The sequence below is a fragment of the Cottoperca gobio genome, chromosome 17, assembly GCF_900634415.1.
Source record: "Cottoperca gobio chromosome 17, fCotGob3.1, whole genome shotgun sequence".
Classification (NCBI taxonomy): Eukaryota; Metazoa; Chordata; class Actinopteri; order Perciformes; family Bovichtidae; genus Cottoperca; species Cottoperca gobio.
Genome location: NC_041371.1, coordinates 16,920,347 through 16,945,701, shown reverse-complemented (window position 1 = coordinate 16,945,701; position 25,355 = coordinate 16,920,347). Strand labels below are relative to the sequence as shown.

Below are 25,355 nucleotides of genomic sequence, written 5' to 3'. Positions count from 1 at the left end.
CAATTTAATTTCTGTAGCCTACATTCATATAACATGTAGGTCTACAGGGCGTGTTTGGCGTGTAGGGCACTGGTTCACAGCTAGCCTCCACCAAATGAGAAAAAAAGCAAACCGTTCAATAACTTATCTCGCCAAAGCCATATCTTCCTAACTTGCTAGCTAGTTAGACTGTGCGTCATAAAGTCTGTGAAACTGGATGGGACTACTTCATGCTGCAGTCACAGGGCGTAAAGTTAACATTAGCTGTTTATGGTCAGTAAGTTACTTAGCTTAGCATTGTGTAACTGCTTGTCAAACCACAGTGGAAAACAAGGACTTAAAGAAATTAGTAATAATGATGAATAATTACTGCTCCTGTTGAATAATTAGTAGCTTATGTTTTTAATTCAATTTCTTATATTTCCCAAGCAACTTGCCAAACACAACGCACACACTACTAGTAGTAGCCTACTAGTAGCCTACACTCAAACCACATTTGTCTTTAGCTAGAGTTAGCTGGGTCATTCCAGAATTGGAGGACATTTCATGTCCCACAAATAAGAGAGCTTTGCCTTCTGGTTCAGCTCTCTTTTCGTCACAATGGTGCGGTAAAGCGAATGCAATACCGCCCATGCTGTACCGATTCTCCGGCTGATCTCTCGCTTCATTGTCCCCTCACTCGCGAACAAGACCCTGAGGTACTTGAACTCCTTCACTTGGGGTAAGGGCTCATTCCCTACCCGGAGTAGGCAATCCACCGGTTTCCTGTTGAGAGCCATGGCCTCAGATTTCGAGGTGCTGATCCTCATCCCAACCGCTTCACACTCGACTGCGAACCGATCCAGTGACTGCTGAAGGTCACAGTCCGATGATGCCATCATCTGCAAAGAGCAGCGATGAGATCCTCAGGCCACCGAACTGCAACCCCTCTCCTTCACGACTACGCCTCAATATCCTGGCCATGAATATCATAAACAGGATTGGTGATAAAGCGTAGCCCTGGCGGAGGCCAACATTCACTGGGAACGAGTCCGACTTACTGCCGAGTATCCGGACACAACTCTCGCTTTGAGTGTACAGGGATTGGATGGCCCTCAGAAGTGACCCCCCCACCCCATATTCCCGCAGCACCTCCCACAGTATCATCCGTGGGACCCGGTCATACGCCTTCTCCAGATCCACAAAACACATGTAGACCGGTTGGACTCCAGGATCCTTGCGAGAGTGAAGAGTTGGTCCGTTGTTCCACGACCAATATGGAATCCGCATTGTTCCTCTTCAATCAGAGGTTCGACTATCGGCTGAACCCTCCTTTCCAGCACCTTGAAGTAGACTTTTCCAGGGAGGCTGAGAAGTGTGATACCCTGTAGTTGGCACACACTGTCTGGTCCCCCTTTTTGAATAGGGGAACCACCACCCCGGTTTGCCACCCCCTAGGCACTCTCCCAGACTTTCACGCAATGTTGGCGAGGCGTGTCTACCAAGACAACCGCTCCACACCCAAAGCCTTCAGCATTTCTGGACACATCTCATCAACCCCTAGGGCCTTTCCACTGTGGAGTTGTTTGACGACCTCATAGTCTGGTCCTTGAAGAGTAAAATTAGGTGCTACCCGGAAAAAAATGGTATAAAGCTGGTTTTGGTGTCAAACGAAGCAGTAGAACAACATATCCAAAATCCGCAAAAATCCCCTTTGGGGAATTTCTTTTATATGTATTTGAATATTATTATTTTTTCGGCATTAATACGTAACTGTGGGGCAGTGTTACTCATTGTGCGGCTCGCGAGTCTCTTGCGGCTCGCCAAGCTTTAATTGGTGGCTTGCATGGCAGTGGGCTAAATAAAGGGGTGATAGATATTATTATGGAGTCAATACAGATATTTCATAAAAACAAGCAGGGCTATTACATATAACCCATTAAAACACTGAAAGTGTCTGCTTTATTGGCCTACAAATAATACAAATAATTGATAATAACAATTGATAAAAGATGCAAATATAGACTAGAAACAAGATATTTAAACTTGCTCAGTGGAACACTGACTCATTGCGGAGTTGCCAGTTTTGGCGGTCTATCCAGCGCTAGTATGGCGAATGTGCTCTTGGACGGGTAGATACGTGGTGGGCTAGTATAGAAATAAATAAACTTAAGGTCATTAAAAATATGTAAACATAAGCATGCTTATGAATATGGACATTTGCTAAAAAATCATTTATATCGCTAAATTGGAACATTTAAATTGAAGGATACTATGACCAACCTGGCACTTCATACTCACGTTAGCTTGGCTCCAGTTGACTCGTTTCACCATTTCATGCTAGTTTGCATGTGTTTCTACAGACGTAAAATGGATCGATTTCTTATTAAAAAAAATAGTTGCACACCAAGTGGACAGAAACAAAGCGTGACAAACGAGGAAAATTAAGATTTGGCTTTGGATCATCAAACCACCGCAAATCGAGAGGAAGATGCTGGAGATGTGGTTTGTGGACAGACAACAGGCTGCTCCCATTAAAAAAAAGAAAGGTACGAGCCATACAAGACGAGCAAAGGAAATTTCAAGACAAGTGGACAGAGGAATTTGTATATGTCCTCCACGAGTCGAACCCTTTGTGCTTAATGTGCAAACAAACCCGCTCTGGTTTCAAGCGAAGTCATTTAGAGCGGCATTTCCAAACGACGCATCCAAAATTCAACGAAACTTACGCACCTGGAAGAGAAATTAGTAAATAAAAATAGAGCACCTTTCTTCTTCTCTTTCTGGAAAACAAAGGTTCATACACAGGACAACTAATACAGCTGAACGATTAACTGAGGCAACTTTTGAGATCGCATGGATTTTGGCTCGGGCAAAAAAAACCTTCTCAGACTCAAAAATTGTGAAACACTGCTTTTTGGCTTCAGCAGAAATATTGTTTGCAGAGTTTGACAACATCATCCCAATATTAAGATAATCCTGCTTTTAATGAATGCATTGGTTGGCTGCATTGCATATTGTATGTTCTCGGTGGGATGACAGATTAATAAACAGACGTGCTTTTTATGACTGGATGTAGCTTTTCATACTTTGCGGTAAAAGTGGCTCTCCTATTGACTTTGTCCTGTCAATGTGGCTCTCATGTAAAAATAGTGAAGACCATTGCTGTGGGGCATAAACATTTTCATCAATATAAGAGTACTTTTAATGAAAGATGTTTTGTGTCTGAGCGGATCTAAATTATTTTCCTACTTATTTAAAATAATCATTGAATACTCATTAAACGTAATGTAGGTATCGCTAGTCTTCGTCAACAAAACTACAATGGGCTGCCTGTGTTTTAGGTACAAAGGCCTGGTTATGAGTGCATATAAAAAAAAGGCGTCCCGTTCAAGTTCAAGTTCGATCTTTAGATCATCTGTATCCAGGAATCCAGGTTGAAAAACAGAAAGTTCATATCCACCTAAATCATCTGTTTTATCGCCTGCTAGCTATTGTACAGAGAGAGGAAGACATGGATCCATACTTTGGCTATGAGCTTACAACAATGCCAACTTCACTATTCAAGGACAATTTAATGCTTAAAACTATAAAGGCACAACTAGCAAAATCCCTAGGAAATGGTGTGCAACCCTGTGCGGAAAAGGTGCAAGCTATGCATGTTCTTGATGGAGGGGCCCTTATTCATAGAGTGAAATGGCAGAAGAAGGTGACATACAAAGACATAACGATACAATATGCCAACTATGTGCGTGCAAGGTATGGCGACTGTTGCATCGTGTTTGATGGCTACGAACAGGGTCCGTCAATCAAAGATCACGAGCACCAGCGAAGAGTTGGAAAAATATGTGCAGATATTCAGCTTAGTGAATCTACAAAGGCTCACGATGACCAGCAAACCTTTCTCTCAAATGAAAAAAACAAAAGTCAGTTCATGCTTGGAAGTTGGAAGTCGATGCTTGGAAGTTGATGGTCAGATCGTGCACAACAGTATTGGAGATGCTGACACAATGATAGTGGAATGTGCCTTTCAATTTGCAAGACAAGGAAGGGAAGTAAGTATAGTAGCAGATGACACAGATGTACTTGTCCTCTTGATGTACCACTGGAACCAGAATATGGCTGATATATACTTCCATTCAGAGGCAAAGAGATCAAAGAATGGTTTGAAGGTTGTTGAAAATTCAAGACCTTGTTAACAAAGCTGGAAGAGTAGTTACATCCCATCTCCTGTTCATCCATGCATGGAGTGGTTGCGACACCACCTCTGCAACATATGGGCATGGCAAAACCAGTCTTTTGAAGAAGATAAAGCAATCAGAAGAATTGCAGCAGATATCCTTCTTGATGATCAATCCTGAGGCGACAGTGGAACAGATTGGCAAAGCTGGTATCCGGTTATATGTTATTTATATGGAGGCAGAGCAGATGGTTCTTTGAACAGTCTAAGGTACAATAAATACATGACATTGTGTCGACAAGCAAAACACCAATTGATCCACAGAAGCTTCCACCTACAGAAAGAGCAGCATATTTTCACAGTTTGCGGATTCATTTGCAAGTCATACTTTGGTTGAAGCTCACAAGCAATGACCTGGATCCGATGCAATGGAGTTGGAAACTTGCTGATACCATACTAACACCAGTCCTGACAGACTTGGATGCAGCACCAGAGAGCTTACTGAAGTTTGTCAGATGTAAATGTAAACTTTCTGCCAGAAATCCATGTGCCATAACAGTTGCTCTTGTTGTAAACATGGACTGAAATGTGTGACAGCCTGTGGAGACTGCAGAGGAGAACGTTGTCAAAATGCAGAGGAGGTTACACTTGACGATGAAGACAATGTTGACACTAATGAAGAAATCGTGTTACAGTAGTTAATTAAAAGTAAACTTACACCTTTTTTTATTTCTATTTTTTTCCCTTAGCACACTTATACAATTTTGAGGGGACTCTGCCATTGCTGGGGGGTAGGGGTGGGGGGATTGTACTTATACCAGAGGTAATGCGGTAATGACTATTATAGTTCATAGGAAAGTAACAATTTTCAGCAACTAGACTTTGCATTTTCTACAATGAAGGTGAATGAACCGTCAAAAGTCGCCATAAAATCCTTACATTTTTCCCTTTTCCATACAAAAACATGCAAAAATGTTCAAAATATTCAAACAATCATAAAATATAATCCCCAAAGGGGATTTTTGCGGATTTTTGGATATGTTGTTCTATGACACATTTGGCGTATGTGGTGTAAAGATCATCTTTTTACCATTTTTTTCCGAGTCAAAATGCCCAAAGACCAGACTATCAGAGACCGCCGATGTTTTATATTTGTCCAGTGTATATTTGATTATATCCAGTTTGTTGTTGTGTTGACATGTTTGTTATGTATCATTGATACTCTTCCTGTTAATCCTTCATTGGAAAATATATATAGAACAACATTTCTGTGGTCCTGGGTATTTATTTGTCACACCAAAAGTAATGTAGCCATTCAACCCTGTTACTTTACGCAACCCTGTTACTCTAATTTCAACCCTGTTACTATATAATTTTCTGTTAAAATAACCTTAAATAATTTTCTCAGCTCACAAAAGTTTAAACTAATGTCCTTTTAATAGCTTGATTAATTATATGCATAATGTATTTGAGCGAATATTTCAAATTAAATACTGAAATTGGTAAAAAGAAACGTGTGACAAAGCTACTTAAATTAACATTAAACCAGTTTTATCCAAAATTACATGAGTATTTAATATAAATGTGACTTTCTTTACTTAATAGTGAAGAGTTTTATTGAAGAATGTTTTTAAAAATACCTTTTTCTGCTTAATTGCTTAATGAGTATGTGTCACAGGGTTGCACACAACAAATAAAACGTCTATTAAAAAGTGTACATTTGATGCCTTTGCTGGCCAAATCACTCTTTTTGATTGTTTATTATCTGTTTTTCCTAAATACATAACAAAAAAAATCATCAGAGTGGGATAAGAAGTCAAAATGATTTAATTGAACTTTCTTTTCAGATCACCCTTAAATATGATATGGTTTATAGCTGATGGTTTGCAAAACATAAATAACGTGTTTCTTCTCTTTACTCTATAAACAGGGGGCCAAAGGAGAAAAAGGCAATCTAGGACCCAAGGTAGGGTTGCTGAACAAAACATTAGGCCTATATCTCGATATTAAGTAATACCTGATATGGTCTAAGGCAGTCTGCACAGTTTGTTTCATCTTCTTGACTCTGTTTGATTCTGGAATTTTGGAGGATATCATTTATATTTTTAGAATAGCAATGTAGCCTACCGAATGAGGATGTAAAAACAATGTGATATAGAATTATCCCCTGAACCTGCAGCCTTTCTCTGTTTGTCTCCTGAAGGGTGATCAAGGTGTGGATGGACTCTGTATCCCAGGACCACCTGGACCTCCTGGGCCGATCATTAATCTGTCCGATGTACGCGCATACACAGACACAGACACATACACAAACACAAAATTACATTTAGTTGAATGGAGAATTTTCAGAAAGTGCCTCTGCACAGTGTTTTGCATTACCTTGCATTACGTTTTGTGTTCCCTCGCCATACTTTGGGTTGCCTCTCAAAATGTTTTGCATTCCCTCGATGGCGGTAATAGTAACAATACTACAGTGTAGGTATACTCTGTTAGAAGTAAAAGTCCTGTATTCAAAATTGTATTCAAGTAAAAGTACAAACAACAAACATGGCTATTGTAAGTACTCATAATTGTCAAGCTAGCAGCTTATGGAAAACTGGTGACCTGCAATGAGTGCACAGGCAGACAGTATTATTACAGTCCTGCGACCGTCGAGATACCAGATTTGTGTCTCTTTTTTATGTATCGGTTGCTGTTGGGATGTAAAGAGTGTTTTAACAAATAAAACAAGAATGATTCTAAAATACATTACCCACCCTTGCTTTAATGTAGTAGCAGGTAAAAGTGGAGCTAATTGTAACTCCTGCTGGGTGGTTTAATTTATAACAATATATGATAATTATATTTATTGATTATGTTTTGTATTTATAATAAAAATATACAAAATCAACGCAAAACTTAATGCGAGGGAACTAGTTATTTATACGCAAAAGTATTTCTGTAAAATAATTTCCACGTGACTCTTCGGGTCTAAAAAAATTAAAAATTAAAAAATTAATTCTCTACAATTTAAAGTTGGTAGTTTGGTCCCTCATAGAGAACCTATTGAATTAATTTTACAAATCTCTAAATATGTAGAACATGCTGACAGTGCCCACATTTACTCATTGCATGTTCTGTCTACAGCTACTGCTCAACGTTACAGATGGGATCTTCAACTTCACAGAGATAAGAGGACCACCCGGGTCTGTGGTGTGTAGCACTAAGCTATTAATGTCTTTTGAGATTTTACCTGCCTACTTCTGCACATTTTTTAATGCAAACATACAACAGCTGATAAATAAATAGATTACAATACAAGACACCACAATTTTACTGTAGCATCATTGATGCATTTTTGAAGTGCTTTGGCTGTTTTTGTGTTGGATGATACTTTGTACTGTATGAGCATGCCATTAACTACTGCTTTTGCTTGAATCTTTGTTTATGTCTGTGCACGCATGCATGTGTATGTGTGGTTGTGTGTTTTGTCTGCGTGTTGCAGGGCCCTGAAGGCTTGCCTGGCAGAGCTGGATTTCCTGTAAGAGCTTTTTGCAACACTAACTTATGCTGATCATTTGTATCAGCTGTTGACTGACTTCTGAATATTTTATAAAAGTGTGTACATGAGTGTTTTTGCAGTTTATGAACAATGATGCAACAATTATTTGAAAGAAAGGTAACATTTCGTTTTCCAATTTTGCTTTTGCTGTCTTTGGGCTAAACAGGGTATGTACCTGAAGTGTTACACATGTTATTGCCACAGATGGTGGTTTTGACTTTTAGGTCCCTGTAATAGCCCTTCATAAAGCCAGGACCTATGACATTTTTTATCTCAACTGTAGACTTTACAAAGCTCCACAGCCTTGTTTTTAAAATGCTGTCATCAACGCTAAATCTCCCCAACTCACTCACTACCGTTTCTTCCCTACCCAGGGCCCCAGGGGACCAAAGGGAGACTTAGGTCCTCCAGGTGTCCAGGGGCCAGCAGGGTTCAAGGTGAGAACAAGAGAGAATGTGGATTATAACAAATATCATGTCCCAAAATGTTCAGACATGTAATAGTTAATACTGTCTATGCAGAAAAATATAAATAACATTAAACTTCTGTTTTTATGCACTAACAGGGAGAGAAGGGAGAGCCAGGGGTGACCATTGCTGCTGATGGATCACTCTTATCATCGCCAAAAGGCCCCCAGGGGCCCAAAGGCATCAAGGTACCAGACAGGAGACCCCTTACCTCTATCTGACTCGACCTTATCGTACCCAGTAGCTTACCGTGGTCGATGACAATAAGATGATGCATCTAATAATGTAACCTGAAACCTTAATGGTAATTTTCATGCTTTAGTCCCTTCATGATAGACCCTCACCCTCATCCCTACACCACCTCCACCTCACTTTGGTCGAGGTCTACCTGCACAGTAGTATATCAACAGCAGTCAGTCAGCCAGCCAGTCAACAAACACGTCCGAGTCACTGGATGAGATAAGCACACAGGAGGAGAATTTGAACATTGGATATCAATATTGAATGCCAACTTTACTGTTTGTTGATACATTAGCAACGTTTATATGGTAGTTGTTCATTTATCTAAATTGAAATATTAAAACCCACTGTTACCCCTCCTGCCATGCAGAAGTCATGATCAAAATGATCAATTTTATTATCACTTGTAGTGTACCTCAATTACCTACGATGTTGTAGTTATTGCTAGAAAGTGCAAGTGCTGTAGATTGTAACAATAACAAGTGTGACACAACTCTCTTTAGATTCTAAGCCCTAATAAAAACAATGGAGCTCAGCTTTCTGGGGACTTGAGTCAGGAGCAACTCTGTGTTTTTGTGAAGATGGCAATAATAAATATAATAATACAAAATTAAAAATGATAATTCAAACATACAGGCAGAGAAACAAGCTGTCTTTGAAAACATGTGTATTACTGTCATTAATGTAAATCTAATGCAACACCCTCATCATATTCTCATGTCACATTTTGCTGTACCTTGTCATTTCATAGGGTGACCGTGGGTTCCCTGGATCTTCAGGACTTATGGTGAGTTCACATTTCATCACTACTTGGGAAAACTGCTTAGTGAAGAACTATAATTATTTTTTCTTTACATCACTGTGTTTTTGTTTGTTTAAGGGCCCGATAGGACCATCTGGACAAAAAGGAGAATATGGCTTCCCCGGTCGCCCAGTAAGTACCTTGTATTTATTGTATATTTGTCAGGAAATTAAGATTATATTTGTAGGTAGATAGTGTCAAGATGGATCCACAAACCAATGAGTGACATCACAGTGACAACATCCACATCTAATATACAGTACCAGAACCTCAGTAGATCTTGATTTTTTTGGAACCAGAAGTGACACGAGAGGAACTTTATCGTAATTATTTCTCTAAATCGGTCCATAATTTATTAAATGAACATATTGATGTATTAAAGAAGGCTTGAGACTAGCAATTGAGACCATAAACCCATTACAAAAATGTTTACAGAGGTAATAAATCAAGTGCGATGCAGCGTCATTTTCTCATAGACCTCTATACAATCAGACTTATTTTTGCACCCTGCTAGCCGGAAAGGCACTTCTGCATTGGCTTCACTTTTTGCTTGGCAAACATTATACAAGGCACCCCTTTTTTTGTGTTTCACAAATACTGATGGGTTTCATTCTTTCTCTTCCTGTAGGGCCGATCTGGTTTGCCTGGAAGGAAAGGTGACAAAGCAGATTCTGTCGGTCTACCGGTAAGAGGAAAAGAAAAGGAAGGAAAAAAATCTGTAATGCATTTGAACATTTAAGACGGATATGTGTATATGTACGTTGATGTAAACAGATCTATGACAGCCAGCATGTTTCAATCTTCAGTTTATAATTTTGGTGGCGGGGTGACCCTTTTGTTTACGTTATGATCAAGGATTGTCCCTTAACTTAGTTTTCACTTCACTTTGAAACTGCCCGCTCTCTGACTGAGATAGGATAGTGACACTGACGTGAAAAATATTCTCTCTCTCAGGGACCTCGAGGTCTTCCGGGCCCACCGGGAAATCCAGGAAAAATAATTGGGCTGAAAGGAGTAAGTTTCCATCTGTAGTTTTTTATTTCTCTAATTTGCCATTTTCAGTTGGTGAATTGGGACATGATGATACACAGCACAGATATATGTTAGGAATATCTTAAAGGACCAGTGTGTAGGATTTAGGGGGATTTATTGGCAGATATGGAATAAAATATTTGGAGATGCTATTTCTAGAGTTAAATGTATGTATGTATAAATTAGTCCAGTAACTGTGACTTTTGTTCTTCGGGTGAGCAAAACATTTAAAAGTTAGAATATGTTATTTTACTAGACACTACTAAGCGATGCTACGGTGAGTGCGTCAACTATTAACCTTTAAATTGACTTTAAGTTTAGACTTAGGCACTACAATAGTCATAACTATGTTTTCATTAGCGTATTATCACTTGAAATTGAGTTTTCGCTATTTTAGAATGAGCCCTTTTTGGGTCCTCTTTTACCTCTTTCGCCATTTTTCTACAGTAGCTCAGAATGGACAAATTGAAAACACTGTCTTTAGAGAAGGACATTCACATTTAGGTAGGGGTGAGCGGAAAGGTAGTTAGTTGGATGCATTCTGCAACCTCACCACTACATGCCACTAAATCTTAAAGACTTATAGTTCAAAACAAGTGCATTCAAATACATTTCAATGGCAGGAAACTTGTTTTTATTGATAATATGCAATATTATAACAGGTTTGGCTTCCAGAGAACATCGTTGAACCTCATGTATGCATGTGGATGTGTACTAGAATTTGAAAAGTTGGGACTTTGGCACCAGTTTTCACTGGGATCTATAATGTTTTTTCAAAAGCCAGTTTGTTTGTGTGTGTTTTTTGTCTTAATTCATTCACTCATCTTCAGTACAGTGTTTGACTCATTTAGTCTGATTATGCTGCTCTTCTTTGAATTTTAAAGACAGTGTTTCCCGTGCGCCCCAGACCGCACTGCAAAATGGGACGAGTAAGTCGGAGTGGGACCATCTGATTGGTCTGTTTCACTTTGAAATTGGACCATCCGCTGGTTCTGTTGGTGTGTGGGTGTAGCAGCATGGCAGCTCTCTGGTCTGGGCTATAAACAGCACCCCATTTCTCCCCCTCCCCCCCACCCCCCTCTTTTACCTCCCTTCATTTTCTCATCTCCTCTCCTCTTTTTGTCCTAATGTTCCTAAAAAAGGCTACATTATCTGTGGGTTTGGCCTTATTCCATCAGGTGTTAACATTCCTCTTAAATGCAGGTTGTATCTAGATATGTAATTCATGTAATGTATTTTACCTACATGACACATATTTGTGTTTGGATCTACACGCAATAAATATTGTAAGTAGTTGTAGATATAGAGTAAGAATGCATTAGCCACCTGTAAATGTGATTGGGCTGGTCTGATCTTTGGTGCATCTTAGGTTCATTTGCACCAAGATTTCATGTGTCTTGGTTAAATCCAGTCTGATCACACATAACGAATGTTAATGCCGGATGTTAAAAAGGGTCTATGTCTGAATCCTTCTTGCATCGTCTGTCCTTACCGTCCTCATCATCTCAGGGAAGAGGAAATTCGGTGAATGTCACTTTTTTATATTTTTGGTGTGGTGATGGGCTCCTCCATAAATGTATAAAAATGTATCTCTAAACTTTAACCTGATTGATGACTGTATGGGGAATCAGAATCTTGAAAATGATGATTCAATGTACAGTAGGTCACATCTAATCTGATTTTTATTTTATCTGAAAGAGCAGGTATTTACGGCCTACAGATTTGGCCTACGAGATACATTTTAAATCTCATTATGTCTATTAATTATTTAAACTCCAAAAACAACTGTCATGAATTCTCTCATTTCCTGTCACTGTCAAACCTCCTATGTAAACAGGGGAAGTAGTCAGAGAGTTTACAGTAAATTGGTTATGATTTTGTATTGATACTCTATTAGTGTATGTAATACAAATTTGAGATTTGTCTGTCTTTTGGAGACAACATCAAATGCATAATTTGTGATGTGTACAAATCCTCACAAGCTGACAGTTGAGTATAGTGATATGTAATACTGAGGAAGGGAGTGGAGGGCTATGTTTGACATTTTTCCTATGATTGTAGGCAGCAGATTGTATCTATTGCTTTTACACTCTTTAATATACCAATTTACTTTTGAGTTATTTGCAAGATGCTATAGATATCTATCAATGTGACGTAAGGACACGGTGGTCAAGTTACGGTGTGGCCTCCAGGAAGTCATTGACAATAACTTTCTGTAAAGCACATTCACCCATAAAAAAAACAGTAACAGTTTAAAATCAACATCATGTATTAATGCAGATCTGTTTTGTAAAAATACCTGTTTTAACTCTGTTCCCTAACCTTTTGTATTTTAACTGCCACAGCCAAGAGAGGGTTGGTTGTGCTGCTATCTCAAGCATGAATCCCTTGTTAATAACATGTGTTGTTGCAGTGCTGACAGCGATGTTTTAACTATTGACATTTGTGTCTTTATTTTGTTTTATTATAACCTACATTTTACCATTTTTAACATTCTTTACAGATGTTAAAAAATTAATTCAATCGATGTATTCAGCAGTCTGCACTTGCCTGCTGTCACAAACGTGAGAAAAAAAACATACATACTGGTATCCATGTCATTTTAATGAGTGTGTGTTTGTGTGTGTAGCAGTCAGGGACATGGGAAGAATCAGTTGGAGCTAAAGGAGACAAAGGAGATGAGGGAATACCTGGAGAGCCGGGCACACTTGGTAAGACCTTTACAACTCTCATTTACTGCCATTTACTTTCTTTCTTTTACCGAACATCTTGGTCCCCATTTGCATTTGCGTAAAAAGAAAATTACAATAAAAAAAAGAAATTAATGGTAAATGACTGCCAGAACTTGTATCTTTGATGTACCATACTTTTTCTTTTCAGCACCCGTGTTTCCAGAGGGATTTGTGGTGAGTACTGATTCATCATACACTATGGATGTAATGCTGACATGGTCAGAAAAAATGCCAAAGACATAGCATCAGCCCAGTCTTAAACTAAAGGCCTAAATTATCCAGCAGGATTCATGTAATGTTGAAGGTGCACTGATCAATATTTTATATGAACTGTGGATCAAATTACTATATGATATGTAAAGGGGGACACAAGCAGTGACAAACCCACAGAGAATTGTAACCTGACTTTGTAGTTCCCCTCAGCTCTATGGAGCATTTTAGCATGTCTCAGCTCTTTGTTTTGGTTTTATAGCTCTCATCTTTACTGTTTTGGTTAACTTTCACCGCTGTCATGAGCTTCATCACCAGCAGCAGGCAGCTACGTTCAGTTTTAAACCATTATACCAGGGGTCATATATGGCCATATATGGCTATTTCGATGACACCATATATGGGTTTTGCCATATATGGGCTTCGCCATATATGGGCTTCGCCATATATGGGCTTCGCTCCCAACACAAACACAGGAGTGCACACACCAGCAGTCAGAGACAGAGCGGAGGAGAGGAGAGGTGAACCCCCCCGCTCTCCCAGCCAAAAAGGTTCTCGACCCCTGCACAATACGCTGCTTGCCCAGTGCCCAGACATGAGTACAATAGCTGTTGCCATCTTGTTTTTTTTAAGCCAGAAGTGACCATATTTGGTTGCTTGGTTAGCAAGTTGCATCCGTAATTCACGTTAACTGTGATATTATTGCTTATATTGGCTAGCGGAAAAAACATGCTTAAAACAAAATGTACTTACCATCTATTGTATAAATTAACTTGATTCTCATCCACCCTTGCTAACCTGGGTGAGCTAGTTTCAGAGTGAACAAATCAAAGGAAGTAGTCGATATTGACAATGAAATAAGCTTCTAGATACTCCTCATCTTATCTTTAAATGGCACATGGTTGACCTTCAGTATGTTTGTATCTTTTTTTGTGGATCTCTCAGGGTGCTAGAGGTGATCAGGGATACCAAGGTCAGAAGGGAGAAAAGGGTGACGGCGGTCTGCCTGGTCCTCCAGGACTGCCTGGGAGGTCAGGACTTGTGGTGAGTTATAATAATAATGAGCTATATCCTGAAAATACTGTTCCAATTAGTTAGTAATTATTGAGGTATTGGAATGTTGGATCACGTGAAATTTGCTAATGTTGTGAGTTTATTGTTTATTGAGTTGAGCTAACACAATACAGTGAAGAATTAACATATGAATTTGTCCTTTTAAATGTTCCTGTAGGGTCCAAAAGGTGAGTCCATCGTGGGTCCTCAAGGACCTGTTGGTTCTGTGGGCCAGCCTGGAGCCCCTGGGTTCGGACGACCTGGTTCCCGAGGGTCCCCTGGCCCTGCTGGACCCCCAGGATATGCACCTGCATATGGCTCAGGTATGTGAAGGCGGGAGAAAGATAGAGACCTCAGCTTATATCCCTAAAAGTTATAGATCTCACGTATTACACGAGGCTGAATGGTGTCATGTATATTTATATATTTCTTACATGTCATCATCAGATGTCAATGTCCCCGGCCCTCCTGGTCCTCCTGGCCCAACAGGATCACCTGGATATGCCAACCCGGTAAGATACCTGCCATTGAGCAAGGCATTTTACCCCTGGTCTGCTGTATTTTCTCTTATCTATGGCTGTCTTGTACACTACAATACATATATTATAGATACTATCATTTAAAGGAGCTGTATGTAGGATTTAGTGGCATCTAGTGGTGAGGTTGCAGATTGCAATATTATAGTCCATTTCTGACAATAGATCCCCTTTAATCGTACACACAACTCCTTTAATCATGTTCTGAAGTTCTCAATTTGTTTTTTAGATGTTTTTGTGAATCTATTAACATTGTCTGCCTAATTCTACCATGATTTGTGTTATTATTAAGTAAATTGATCAAATTACTATTACCAGTAAATATTGCCAGTATAATACTGTGATGTTGTGTATATTCAGGTGACTACGTATAAGACGAGCCATGCTCTAAGCAGAGAGACTCAACGGGCTGCAGAGGGAACATTGGCCTACGTTTCTGAGAAAGGAGGAGAGCTGTACATCAGAGCACGCAATGGCTGGCGCAAGATCCAGGTGTGTATTTTGTGTGTGACACTTTTTCTAACATACAACATAGTATGACCTTTTTGACATACAATATCATGACTTTATGAACGTTTTTTGACATACTATACTGTTACTTTGTATTGACATTTTTATGAAATAATATCCTATGTCTTCCTATGACATTATTTGACATACTATACCAGGGGTGTCCAAACTACGTCCCGCGGGCCAAATGCGGCCCATGGTCCATTTTTAATTGGCCCACAGCAAATTCTAAAAGTATAATGGAATATGGCCCAGATAGAAACTTGCGCATGAATATATTGTACTTCTTAGTTCTAACAAAGAAACACAGTTTTGACTTGTCAGCTAACTTAAAACATCAAGTGTCAGATAAAGCTTGTGCTTTAGATTTGTACTCAATTGCATGTGATGAGAGCACAGATGCGACAGACACCGCACAGCTGTTCATTTCTTTTGCGAGGAGTTGACGATAACTTTTGCGTTACGGAAGAGCTGCTTGGTCTTAGGAGTCTAAAGGGCACAACATAATTCAAGCACGAGGACTTTACCACAGAGAATTTCAAGCTTTCCTGTCTGATGTCGATGCTGAATACGGGGACGTACTCTACAATTCTGATGTGCACTGGCTGAGTCATGGCTCCGTGCTGCTGTGGTTTTATTCCCTGAGATCAGAAATCGACCTGTTTTTGAAAGAGAGGGACCGATCTCTTCATGAGCTGAGTGGCCCTCCATGTTTGGCAGGCCTGGCATTTTTAGTTGATCTTACTGGTAATCTCAATACTGAACAAGAGCCTACTGCACACATGAAAGCATTCTGTGTGAAGCTCCGTCTCTTTGAGACACAACTACGCAACTTCAATGTTGCGCACTTCCCCATGCTGTCAAGGCCAACCTTTCTGATAAAAAGGGCAAATATGTGTCTGTGATCACATTTCTCATGACAGAATTCAGTCAGCACTATCAATATTTTTCTATCATTGAGAAAGAAATCGAGCTGGTCTCGACCCCCTGATGAATGCATCCATCCATCGTCGGGTCGCGGGGGCAGCAGCTCCAGTAAGGAACCCCAAACTTCCCTTCTCCGGGCCACATCCGCCAGCTCCAACTGGGGGATTCCGAGTCGAGGAGATATAATCTCTCCACCGAGTCCTGGGATGACCTGGATGACGGATGACCCGTGTGACAGCGCACCCACCCCAGTGGTTTTTTGCATGAGTGGTGGGCCCACAGGATGGATGGATGGGAGGCACCACGTAGCTTCTTCGGGCTGTGCCCGACCGGGCTCCGTGGCAAACCCGGCCACCAGTTGCTCGCTGTCGGGCCACCGACACCGGGGTGGTGGTTCCCCTATTTAAAAAGGGGGACCAGAGAGTGTGTGCCAACTACAGGGGTATCACACTTCTCAGCCTCCCTGGTAAAGTCTACTCCAAGGTACTGGAAAGGAGGGTTCGGCCGGTAGTCGAATCTCTGATTGAAGAGGAACAATGCGGATTCCGTCCTGGTCGTGGAACAATGTACTAACTCTTCACTCTCGTAAGGATCCTGGAGGGGGCCTGGGAGTATGCCCATCCGGTCTACATGTGTTTTGTGGATCTGGAGAAGGCGTATGACCGGGTCCCCCAGGTGATACTGTGGGAGGTGCTGCGGAAGTATGGGGTGAGGAGGTCACTTCTGAGGGCCATCCACTCCCTGTACAACCAAAGCGAGAGTTGTGTCCGGATACGCGGCAGTAAGTCGGACTCGTTCCCAGTGAATGTTGGGCTGCGCTTTATCACCAATCCTGTTCGTGATTTTCATGGGCAGGATATCGAGGCGTAGTCGTGGAGGAGTTGGAGTTCGGTGGCCTGAGGATCTTATCGCTCACAATGGAGCGAGAGATTAGCCGAAGAATCGGAGCAGCGGGGGTGCTACTGCAGTCGCTTTACCGCACCGTTGTGACGAAAAGAGAGCTGAGCCAGAAGGCAAAGCTCTCAATCTACCGGTCGATCTTCTATCCTGCCTCACCTATGGTCATGAAGGCTGGGTCATGACCAAAAGAACGAGATCACGGGTACAAGCGGCAAAAATGGGTTTTCTCAGATGGGTGGCTAGTGTTTCCCTTAGAGATAGGGTGAGAAGCTCAGCCATCCGTGAGAGACTCGGAGTAGAGCCGCTGCTCCTTTACGTTGAAAGGAGCCAGTTGAGGTGGTTTGGGCATCTAGTAAGGATGCCACCTGGGGGCCTCCCTTGGGAGGTGTTCCAGGCACGTCCAGCTGGGAGGAGACCCCGGGGAAGACCCAAGACTCGGTGGCGAGATTATATCTCCTCACTGGCCTGGAAATGCCTCGGGATCCACCAGTCGGAGCTGGAGGATGTGGCCCGGAGAAGGGAAGATTGGGGTTCCTTACTGGAGCTACTGCCCCCGCGACCCAACCCAGGATAAGCGGTAGACGATGGATGGATGGATGGACCACCACGGTTTGCCAAACCCTTAGGCACTGTCCCAGACTTCCACGCAATGTTGACGAGGCGTGTCAACTAAGACAGCCCCTCAACACCCAAAACCTTCAGCATTTCTGGACGGATCTCATCAACCCCTGCGGCTTTGCCACTGTGGAGTTGTTTGATTACCTCAGTGACTTTCATCAGGGAAATTGACGATGATCTCCCATCAGCTTCCAGCTCTGCCTCTACCATAGAAGGCGTGTCAGTCGGATTCAGGAGTTCCTCAAAGTGCTCCTTCCACCGCCCGATAACCTTCTCACCTTATCATTGTGAAAGAAATCGAACTGTTCTCGACTCCCTGATGAATGCAGAAGAAGTTTAAGAGAGTCTGCAATTAGAACTTATATATAATAATTATATAAGATAATTCCCTGAAGAATCAACATCAGCTTCTCTCCCTCCCCGACTTCTACTGGAGCTTGGAAAGGTTTCCTTTGATGAGACGTCACGCTCAAAGAACGATGAGTATGTTAGGCTCAACATTATGTGAGCAAACATTTTCTTTGTTAACAAAAGCAGATTGAGAACCAAAATGTGCGGCAGCATCTCTGTGATGTCCTTCGTATCTCAACCACCAAACTTACTCCTGACCTGCAGCATCCTTTAGTCCAAAGCGCAGTATCACTGCTCCCATTGAGTGCAACGCTGTTCCCATTATAGGCAAGTTAAAACATATATTACAAAGTATTCATGTTAATAAGCTCAATTTTTCAATAAATTCAGTCAATTAAAGTTGATAACATTTTCTAACTAACGTTAGTTGATGTGCTAACAAGCCCAATAACTTATTTGTTTAACAAGCTGGATATATATCCATCCCCTTCTCCCTCATTGTTCCCCCTTTATACAGGGCTGTGAAGGAGGATCACCATACTGACTAAGAAGCAATCTGATGCTTCTGTTTTGAGAATGAGCTGCAAACCCTTATTGTTACAACATAAATGAAACCTCATTAATATAAAGCTGTGATGGAGCATATTCAAGCATCAATAAAGCATAATTTACCTACATTTAATAGATATTTTTGTTTGGCAATATACCTCACCTCGAGTGAGTGGCCCAGCCCTTCGTATATCTTTCTGTATGTGGCCCTCAGTGAAAAAGGTTTGGACACCCCTGTACTATACTATGACTTTTTTATGACATAGTGGTCTCGGACCACTTGTTTTGCATTCACAACTTCCCAAACGATCATCACCAGAGTTAAATTAAAACTGAATAAATGTTCGCTTGTGAAAGCACCCTAAAGTGTCATTTAACTTAAAGTTAAATTAAAGTGTCCGAGGTTGTCATCCCCCCTCTCTCCCCTTTTCTGTCCTACCTGTATAATAAAGGCAAAAAGCCGAAAAATAATAATAGATTGATAATAAGTGGACTTGACAACATTGGATCATAGCTCTTAACCAGGCTCTGTATGTGTGTCCTCTTTCAGCTTGGAGAGTTGATCCATCCTGGACCTTCCTCCTCAGCGACATCTCAGTCCCTCAGCAGAACAGGAGAGTTGAGTCGACCACAAAGGATCCACAGCCAGGTACACACACACACACACACACACACACACACACACACACACACACACACACACACACACACACACACACACACACACAAACACACATACACACACACAAACACACACACTGTACATGCACTAACAGAAGAGCCACAGCAGGAAACTGTAATCGACTCCCGATACCAAATCTGATAAGACCAGCTCCAGTTGTGATCTAAAACTCTGTGTAGATTCTCTGTAGTAGAACCTTTTGAAGGAACTTAGAAAGATTATCCTGACAAAAACTTTTTCTTCACCTGTTCATGAGAGACAACTATTTAGATTTGATTTTTTCTCACTTGCCGTCAGGGCTTCTTTGGAAACACCTTTAAAAATATACTAGCATTTAGAACCTTAAAATTAAAAATCTTTAACTAATTCATGTTTCTGTTGAAAAGGAGCTTCAAGAGAGCAGCAGAGGATATCAACCCAGTTATAATGTATTACCACAGACCTTCAATGCTGTACCTGGGGTAAGTGTAACAAACACATGTACGTACTTACACACACATACATGCACACATACATCTGACCCAGCAAGCTAAAATCTCTTGGCCCAACAACAGCCGTACTCGCCTCACTCCTGCCAGATCTGGGATGAATAATGTTTCAGGATTTCAGATTAGGACCAAGTACATCTTCTCCTCACCTCTGTGTTTTTCTCTTTCCCAGCTCCATATGGTAGCACTGAACACCCCGCTGAAAGGGGACATGCGTGGCATCCGGGGGGCAGACTTCCAGTGCTACCAGCAGGCACGCTCCATGGGCCTAACAGCCACCTACAGGGCCTTCCTGTCCTCACACCTCCAGGACCTGGCAACCATCGTGAGGAAGGCGGACCGCACGGATATGCCTGTGGTTAACTTCAGGGTGAGGACAACGTTATATTTACATTTCCAGTTTTATATAAAGATAATACAGATTCATCCTAAGAAAAAAAGAAAAAATGGAAGCAGGTAATGTTTTTCTCATGTTAAAAGTTGTCTCATCACTTGGAGTTAAGGCATGTCACCCACTGTGTTCCTACAGGTTTAATGTTACACTCGGCAATCCTAAGAGATGATGTGTTTACTGTTGAGATTTATCCATCTCTCCTCTTCTCTCCTCTCAGGGTGAAGTGTTGTTCAGTAGTTGGATGTCCATCTTCTCTGGGAATGGAGGCACATTTAACCCGTCGACACCCATCTACTCTTTTGATGGACGCAATGTGATGACTGATTCAGCATGGTGAGTAAGAGAGAGAGAGTGTGTGTGTGTGTGTGCGTGCGTGTGCGTGTGTGTGTGTGTGTGTGTAAGGTAAAGTATTGTGTGGAGGCTAAGGAAATCATCAAAATCAATGATTTCATGAGACCAATGTGACTTATATTGTGCTTATAACTATAATTATTATTAATAATAATAATAATAATAATAATAATAATAATACATTTTGTTTGGGGCGCCTTTCAAGACACCCAAGAACACCTTACAAAATACAAGGGATAAAAAAAGCACAACAATGGAAGGGAGAGCAGACAAACAAAACCAGAGCAATCCATATGACACGTTTGATGATCTCCATGGTGGTGTAGAGGAGTCAAAACCAGTGTAATCCAGCAATTTTATAATCCAGATGATGTCGAGGAGGCTACGAGCAGATCATAACGCATTATGAGTATGTTTATAATGCAATATAGACATGTGCGTCATCATGGCAACTCATTTAGTTCTTTTACTTTCTCAGTTAGGGTTAGGGTCCGCTCCGGGTCTGGTGTGAGAAGCCAGGAGATTGTTTCATTTCAAATAATAAAAGATTTTTGGTTTTATTGTGTCGATGAAACAGCAGAATACTTTGAAAATCAATTTAGATGACTTTTAAAACGGATTTAGCACAGTGGCAGCCTATGTAATCTCCCTCCTCTCCCCTCTCCCCCCAGGCCGGAGAAGCTGGTATGGCACGGCTCCAACACAGTGGGCATCCGTCTGACCACGAACTACTGCGAGGCGTGGAGGACGGCGGACATTGCGGTGACGGGCCAAGCTGCGCTGCTGCAGACGGGACGACTCTTAGGACAGCACACACGCTCCTGCTCCAACCACTACATAGTGCTGTGCATAGAGAACACATATGTGGGGAACAAGCATCAAAAGAGGACCTGAGGAGCCAGAGCAAAACACACACACACACACACACACACACACACACACACACACACACACACACACACACACACACACACTCTCACACATGCAGGCGTGCTGAAAGTGCAGAGTAGAAAATGTGACACAGTGCACATGCATTTGAATTTGAATGGGAAACAGATGCAGGCCCACAGACATGATGACATATCGCTGCATGGAAATTACGCTCAACTACACAGACAAAAAAAGGCACTTTTTTTTCACACGTGCAGATAAAATACACACACGATGACATGCGGCAGAGAAAAATGAACACATGCACACACGTTTGAGTTCCTTTCACTTTGTTTAGTTTCATCTTTCGTGCCAATGCGTAACCCAACACTTGATAATGTTGCCACGCATCCGTCCCTAATTATTTGTAATCATTATGAACATGTAACAGCACAGCCGCATCACACAGGACATTGCGATTTACAGTGTTGTTGAAGTGAGGGATGACTCTGGATATCAGGTACTGACACAAGCTGATCTGAGTAGAACTGAAGAATTTAACCTTTCCAGTGCAAGTTTGACCCCCTTCGAGGAATACTTCACCCACAAAATGAACATTTGTATATCAATTACTCATCCTGTGTTACTTTGAAATCTTGAACAAAACTTTTCCTTTTCCTTTTAGCAGAAATGCATGTATTCGGGAAGCATTGAGCATACTGTGTTGTGTGTGAGTTTGTAAACGGCCCCTATTTACTTCAATTCATCAAGACTTTTATCCATTTCTTTTATTCTTTATTCACAGTTTTCTTCAAGAATCCAAAGTAACTCGAGGTTGATTTGATATACAAATGGTCATTTTATGGGTGAAGTATTCTTTTAACAACATATCTGTTATACTTTACATTTTTGTTGATCATTGTCCAATGTATGTCATAGTTTTATATTTTATTTGGTAGTATGCAGCCATTGGTTTCCATCCATTTGCTTACAGTATCAAGTCAACATTTTACATATATTTTTTCAGTGTTATGTTACTGTTGCATGGTGATGCCGTTTTTTCAAAGTGTGCATTGCATTACCTCACAACTACAACATAGTCTGACAAAAATAATGTAGACTTGGTGTTCACTGTGATGGATTAAACACAAATCTGCCAAATTATTTTCATATAAAGGAATGAAAACCACTGGCTGTTTAGAACAGTAAAACATACAATAAAAAGTCTTAAACACAACGGTAAAATGGTTAGCTGTGATGTAAAATATACAGCGTGATTTATGATTGTTAGTAAATGGCACCATGGAACAGAATTTTGGGTAAAAATGGTCCATTTCCTTTCTGAACATGACAGTTGTAGAAGTGTAGTTCAGAAGTGTTGTGTATCAATGTTATGAAAAGAAAGGCTGTAGAACAGACTTACAGTTTGCTATGCAAGGAATGAAATAATCAGGTGTGAGTCATTTAGGGTGATGATTTCTAGTTCAACATTCTTTATTTCTGATATTGTCAACAAACCCCATGAAAAGACAAAAAACAGCTGGTCACTGTAGTTTTTTAGAAAACGTTACTCAAACAGGAGGAAATAGTGCATTTGTTTGGGACTATTTTCAGTGGTGGATTAATACACTGTATTCACGGCAGCAGGACAGTAAGTGGGATTGAATCAAAATAAACTACAGTGTGTGTATTTATGGTAGTGAAGCAACATGTCACCGAGTGCAACAGAATGGCTCATTGTTGGGTTTTTAATTGTTTTTGGACAACAATGGAGCTCTATGGCACAGAGAAACAAGATATATGACAGGCGTTATATACACACACTATTTGTTAATAAGATTAATTAATTCTTGATTTTTGTCTTTAAGTTGGATTTGTTAACACAGAGAAATCTAGACTATCACCAGTCTTACATTTTAAGTATGATGAGCACAATGTGAAACATTTGGAAAACATACTGTACACATGTAATGAGATATTTTGTGAGTGACCCGCTAATGTCAGACATCAGTGTCCAACAGTGTTCCTGTCATATTTTAGATGTAAATTCACCATATGTAAAGGACTTCCTCTTAGCAAAGTCAACCAATCACAGCATCGCTTATGTTTCTTTCTTCTTCTTTTTTTTTCAGGCCAAAAAACACTGGCTGGATTTTACCAAAAACATTTTACCACTAAAATCGTCTCTCTAATTGTTAAAGCTACGGATATTAAAAATATATATGTTAAAGAGATTAGTACGGAAGCCCTGAGAGGCAAGTGAGAAAATAAGAACATCCTGGTGATCCATTTTCTAGGTCAAGTCTGATTTAAATAGTTTTCTCTTTAGGTTGGGAAAAAAGGATAATCTTAATCTTAAAAAAAGTTCCTTAATTTTGTTTTCATCTGTGACTCAAGTGGGGGAAAAAAAGTGAAAACAAGCAAAAAAAAAGTTTTACTGAATGTTTGCTGTTCATTTTGGCCACAAGAGGCTGAATTGCACAATGTTCTAAATTGGATTAAAATACATTTCTAGCCAAAAACAAAGCCTTGACGGTAATATTACAGCTTGTTAACACTAAATATATGTACCTTGTGGTTAGAGTGCATGGAGAAAATGAAAACTCACCTGGAAGAAAACATGAACGCTTTTAGTCCTATTTATTTCAAACATGAAGTAGTGGTGCACTTCAGCCTCTTGTGGCCAAAGTGAGTACTACAACAACAAATAAAACTTCACATGCCAAAACTACCCACTGTTTTTTAAGACATTTTTTGAAGAAGAAGAACTTAGAAAGATCATGCTAGCAAAACCTTTTCACCTGTTCTTAAGTCCTAAACACAGTAGAGAAAACTATTTAGATCAGACTTAGAAAATGGATCACCAGAAATGTATTTTCTCTTTTGCCTCTCAGGGTTTCCGTGGAATTAGTCGTGCAAGAAAAAGAAATGACTTAATCCATAAGACTTAAGACTTTATCACGAAGCTTAGCTTGCTTACAAATGTAGGAGACAGTACATAATATCAAAGGCTTAATTCGTGATCGCAGTATGGCGCCCCCTGTTGAAAACAAGTTGACTTACCAGCTTTGTTCACATTGTGTTGCCATTGTTTTTCATTTTAATGCATTACTATTTGGCATCCCATAATCCAATATTAAAGATTGATTGTCTTTACAAATTCAAGTCCAAAGCAGCTATTTGTTTCCTGTTTCCTACTGAACTTTAGACCTGCTGCTTGCAATATATGATTTGAACTAGTGTTAACATTATTAGTGCTTTAGTGTTAGTATTAGAGTCGAAATCACATTTTGTATTAATTTATACAGTAGCAGGACACAGTGTGAAAATCTAGGGAGTTGGAACATGTGTATATACAGTATATATATGTGTGTGTTGTTATTGTCCAAATGTTTTTGTTTTTTACTCTGTAGAGGTAGGTTTTGTATGACGCACACTAAACGGCTGAAGATGTTCTCTCACTAAGCGTTAAGTGAGAAGTAGTTCCAGTGTTCTGCCTGTAAAAACAAAAGTATTTGAAATGTTTAGATTTCGAATAAGTGGTAGTTTTCCTGATGTCTGATTATGATTTACTGTTCAAACTAAACTTGAGCTTCTGAGGAAAGAAAACATTTGTACTGACTGTACTGGTGCTCACTGAATAAATGTCTTATTTTGTGTTTTTTTTATGTGGTGACTCCTTTACTCTATCCATCAAAACCTAAAGATGTTAATCCCAAATGTTGTTTTAATTAGCAGTTAAAAAAACTCACGTTTGAATACAGCAGGCCGATATGAAGTGATCTTAAGTTTCTGCAGTAGGTCTAGTAATTCTGCCCTTTTAGCGATCACATGCAAAATGAGAAAAGATTTTAATGGAATTAGAAAACACATAAAACGTGAGGCTAACATTCAAATACTAATGACATCGGGGCCTTAAGCCGCGATCAGTGATCCATTATCTTGTTTCACTTTATTTGATTTA

At 40.3% G+C, this 25,355-nt stretch overlaps 1 protein-coding gene across 7 annotated transcripts in view; it reads left to right on the top strand.

Moving 5' to 3' along the window:
* The window catches only part of col15a1b (collagen, type XV, alpha 1b), a 63,717-nt gene extending 38,663 nt beyond the window's left edge, over positions 1-25,054 (top strand). For 3 of the 7 annotated variants that reach the window (XM_029453598.1, XM_029453593.1, XM_029453592.1), the window contains 22 exons: positions 6,069-6,104; positions 6,342-6,416; positions 7,265-7,330; positions 7,623-7,658; positions 8,054-8,116; positions 8,245-8,334; positions 9,138-9,173; positions 9,267-9,320; positions 9,817-9,873; positions 10,143-10,202; positions 11,105-11,149; positions 12,850-12,931; positions 13,101-13,126; positions 14,108-14,206; positions 14,394-14,538; positions 14,663-14,727; positions 15,112-15,243; positions 19,157-19,255; positions 19,675-19,749; positions 19,949-20,146; positions 20,388-20,503; positions 21,193-25,054. In XM_029453598.1, the coding sequence (XP_029309458.1) occupies positions 6,069-6,104; positions 6,342-6,416; positions 7,265-7,330; positions 7,623-7,658; positions 8,054-8,116; positions 8,245-8,334; positions 9,138-9,173; positions 9,267-9,320; positions 9,817-9,873; positions 10,143-10,202; positions 11,105-11,149; positions 12,850-12,931; positions 13,101-13,126; positions 14,108-14,206; positions 14,394-14,538; positions 14,663-14,727; positions 15,112-15,243; positions 19,157-19,255; positions 19,675-19,749; positions 19,949-20,146; positions 20,388-20,503; positions 21,193-21,415 (1,878 nt within the window). In that variant the 3' untranslated portion in view covers positions 21,416-25,054. The remainder of the gene's footprint in view (positions 1-6,068; positions 6,105-6,341; positions 6,417-7,264; positions 7,331-7,622; positions 7,659-8,053; positions 8,117-8,244; positions 8,335-9,137; positions 9,174-9,266; positions 9,321-9,816; positions 9,874-10,142; positions 10,203-11,104; positions 11,150-12,849; positions 12,932-13,100; positions 13,127-14,107; positions 14,207-14,393; positions 14,539-14,662; positions 14,728-15,111; positions 15,244-19,156; positions 19,256-19,674; positions 19,750-19,948; positions 20,147-20,387; positions 20,504-21,192) is intronic. The other 4 variants (XM_029453594.1, XM_029453595.1, XM_029453597.1 and 1 more) reach the window with 4 other exon arrangements.
* Positions 25,055-25,355: the final 301 nt, after the last annotated feature.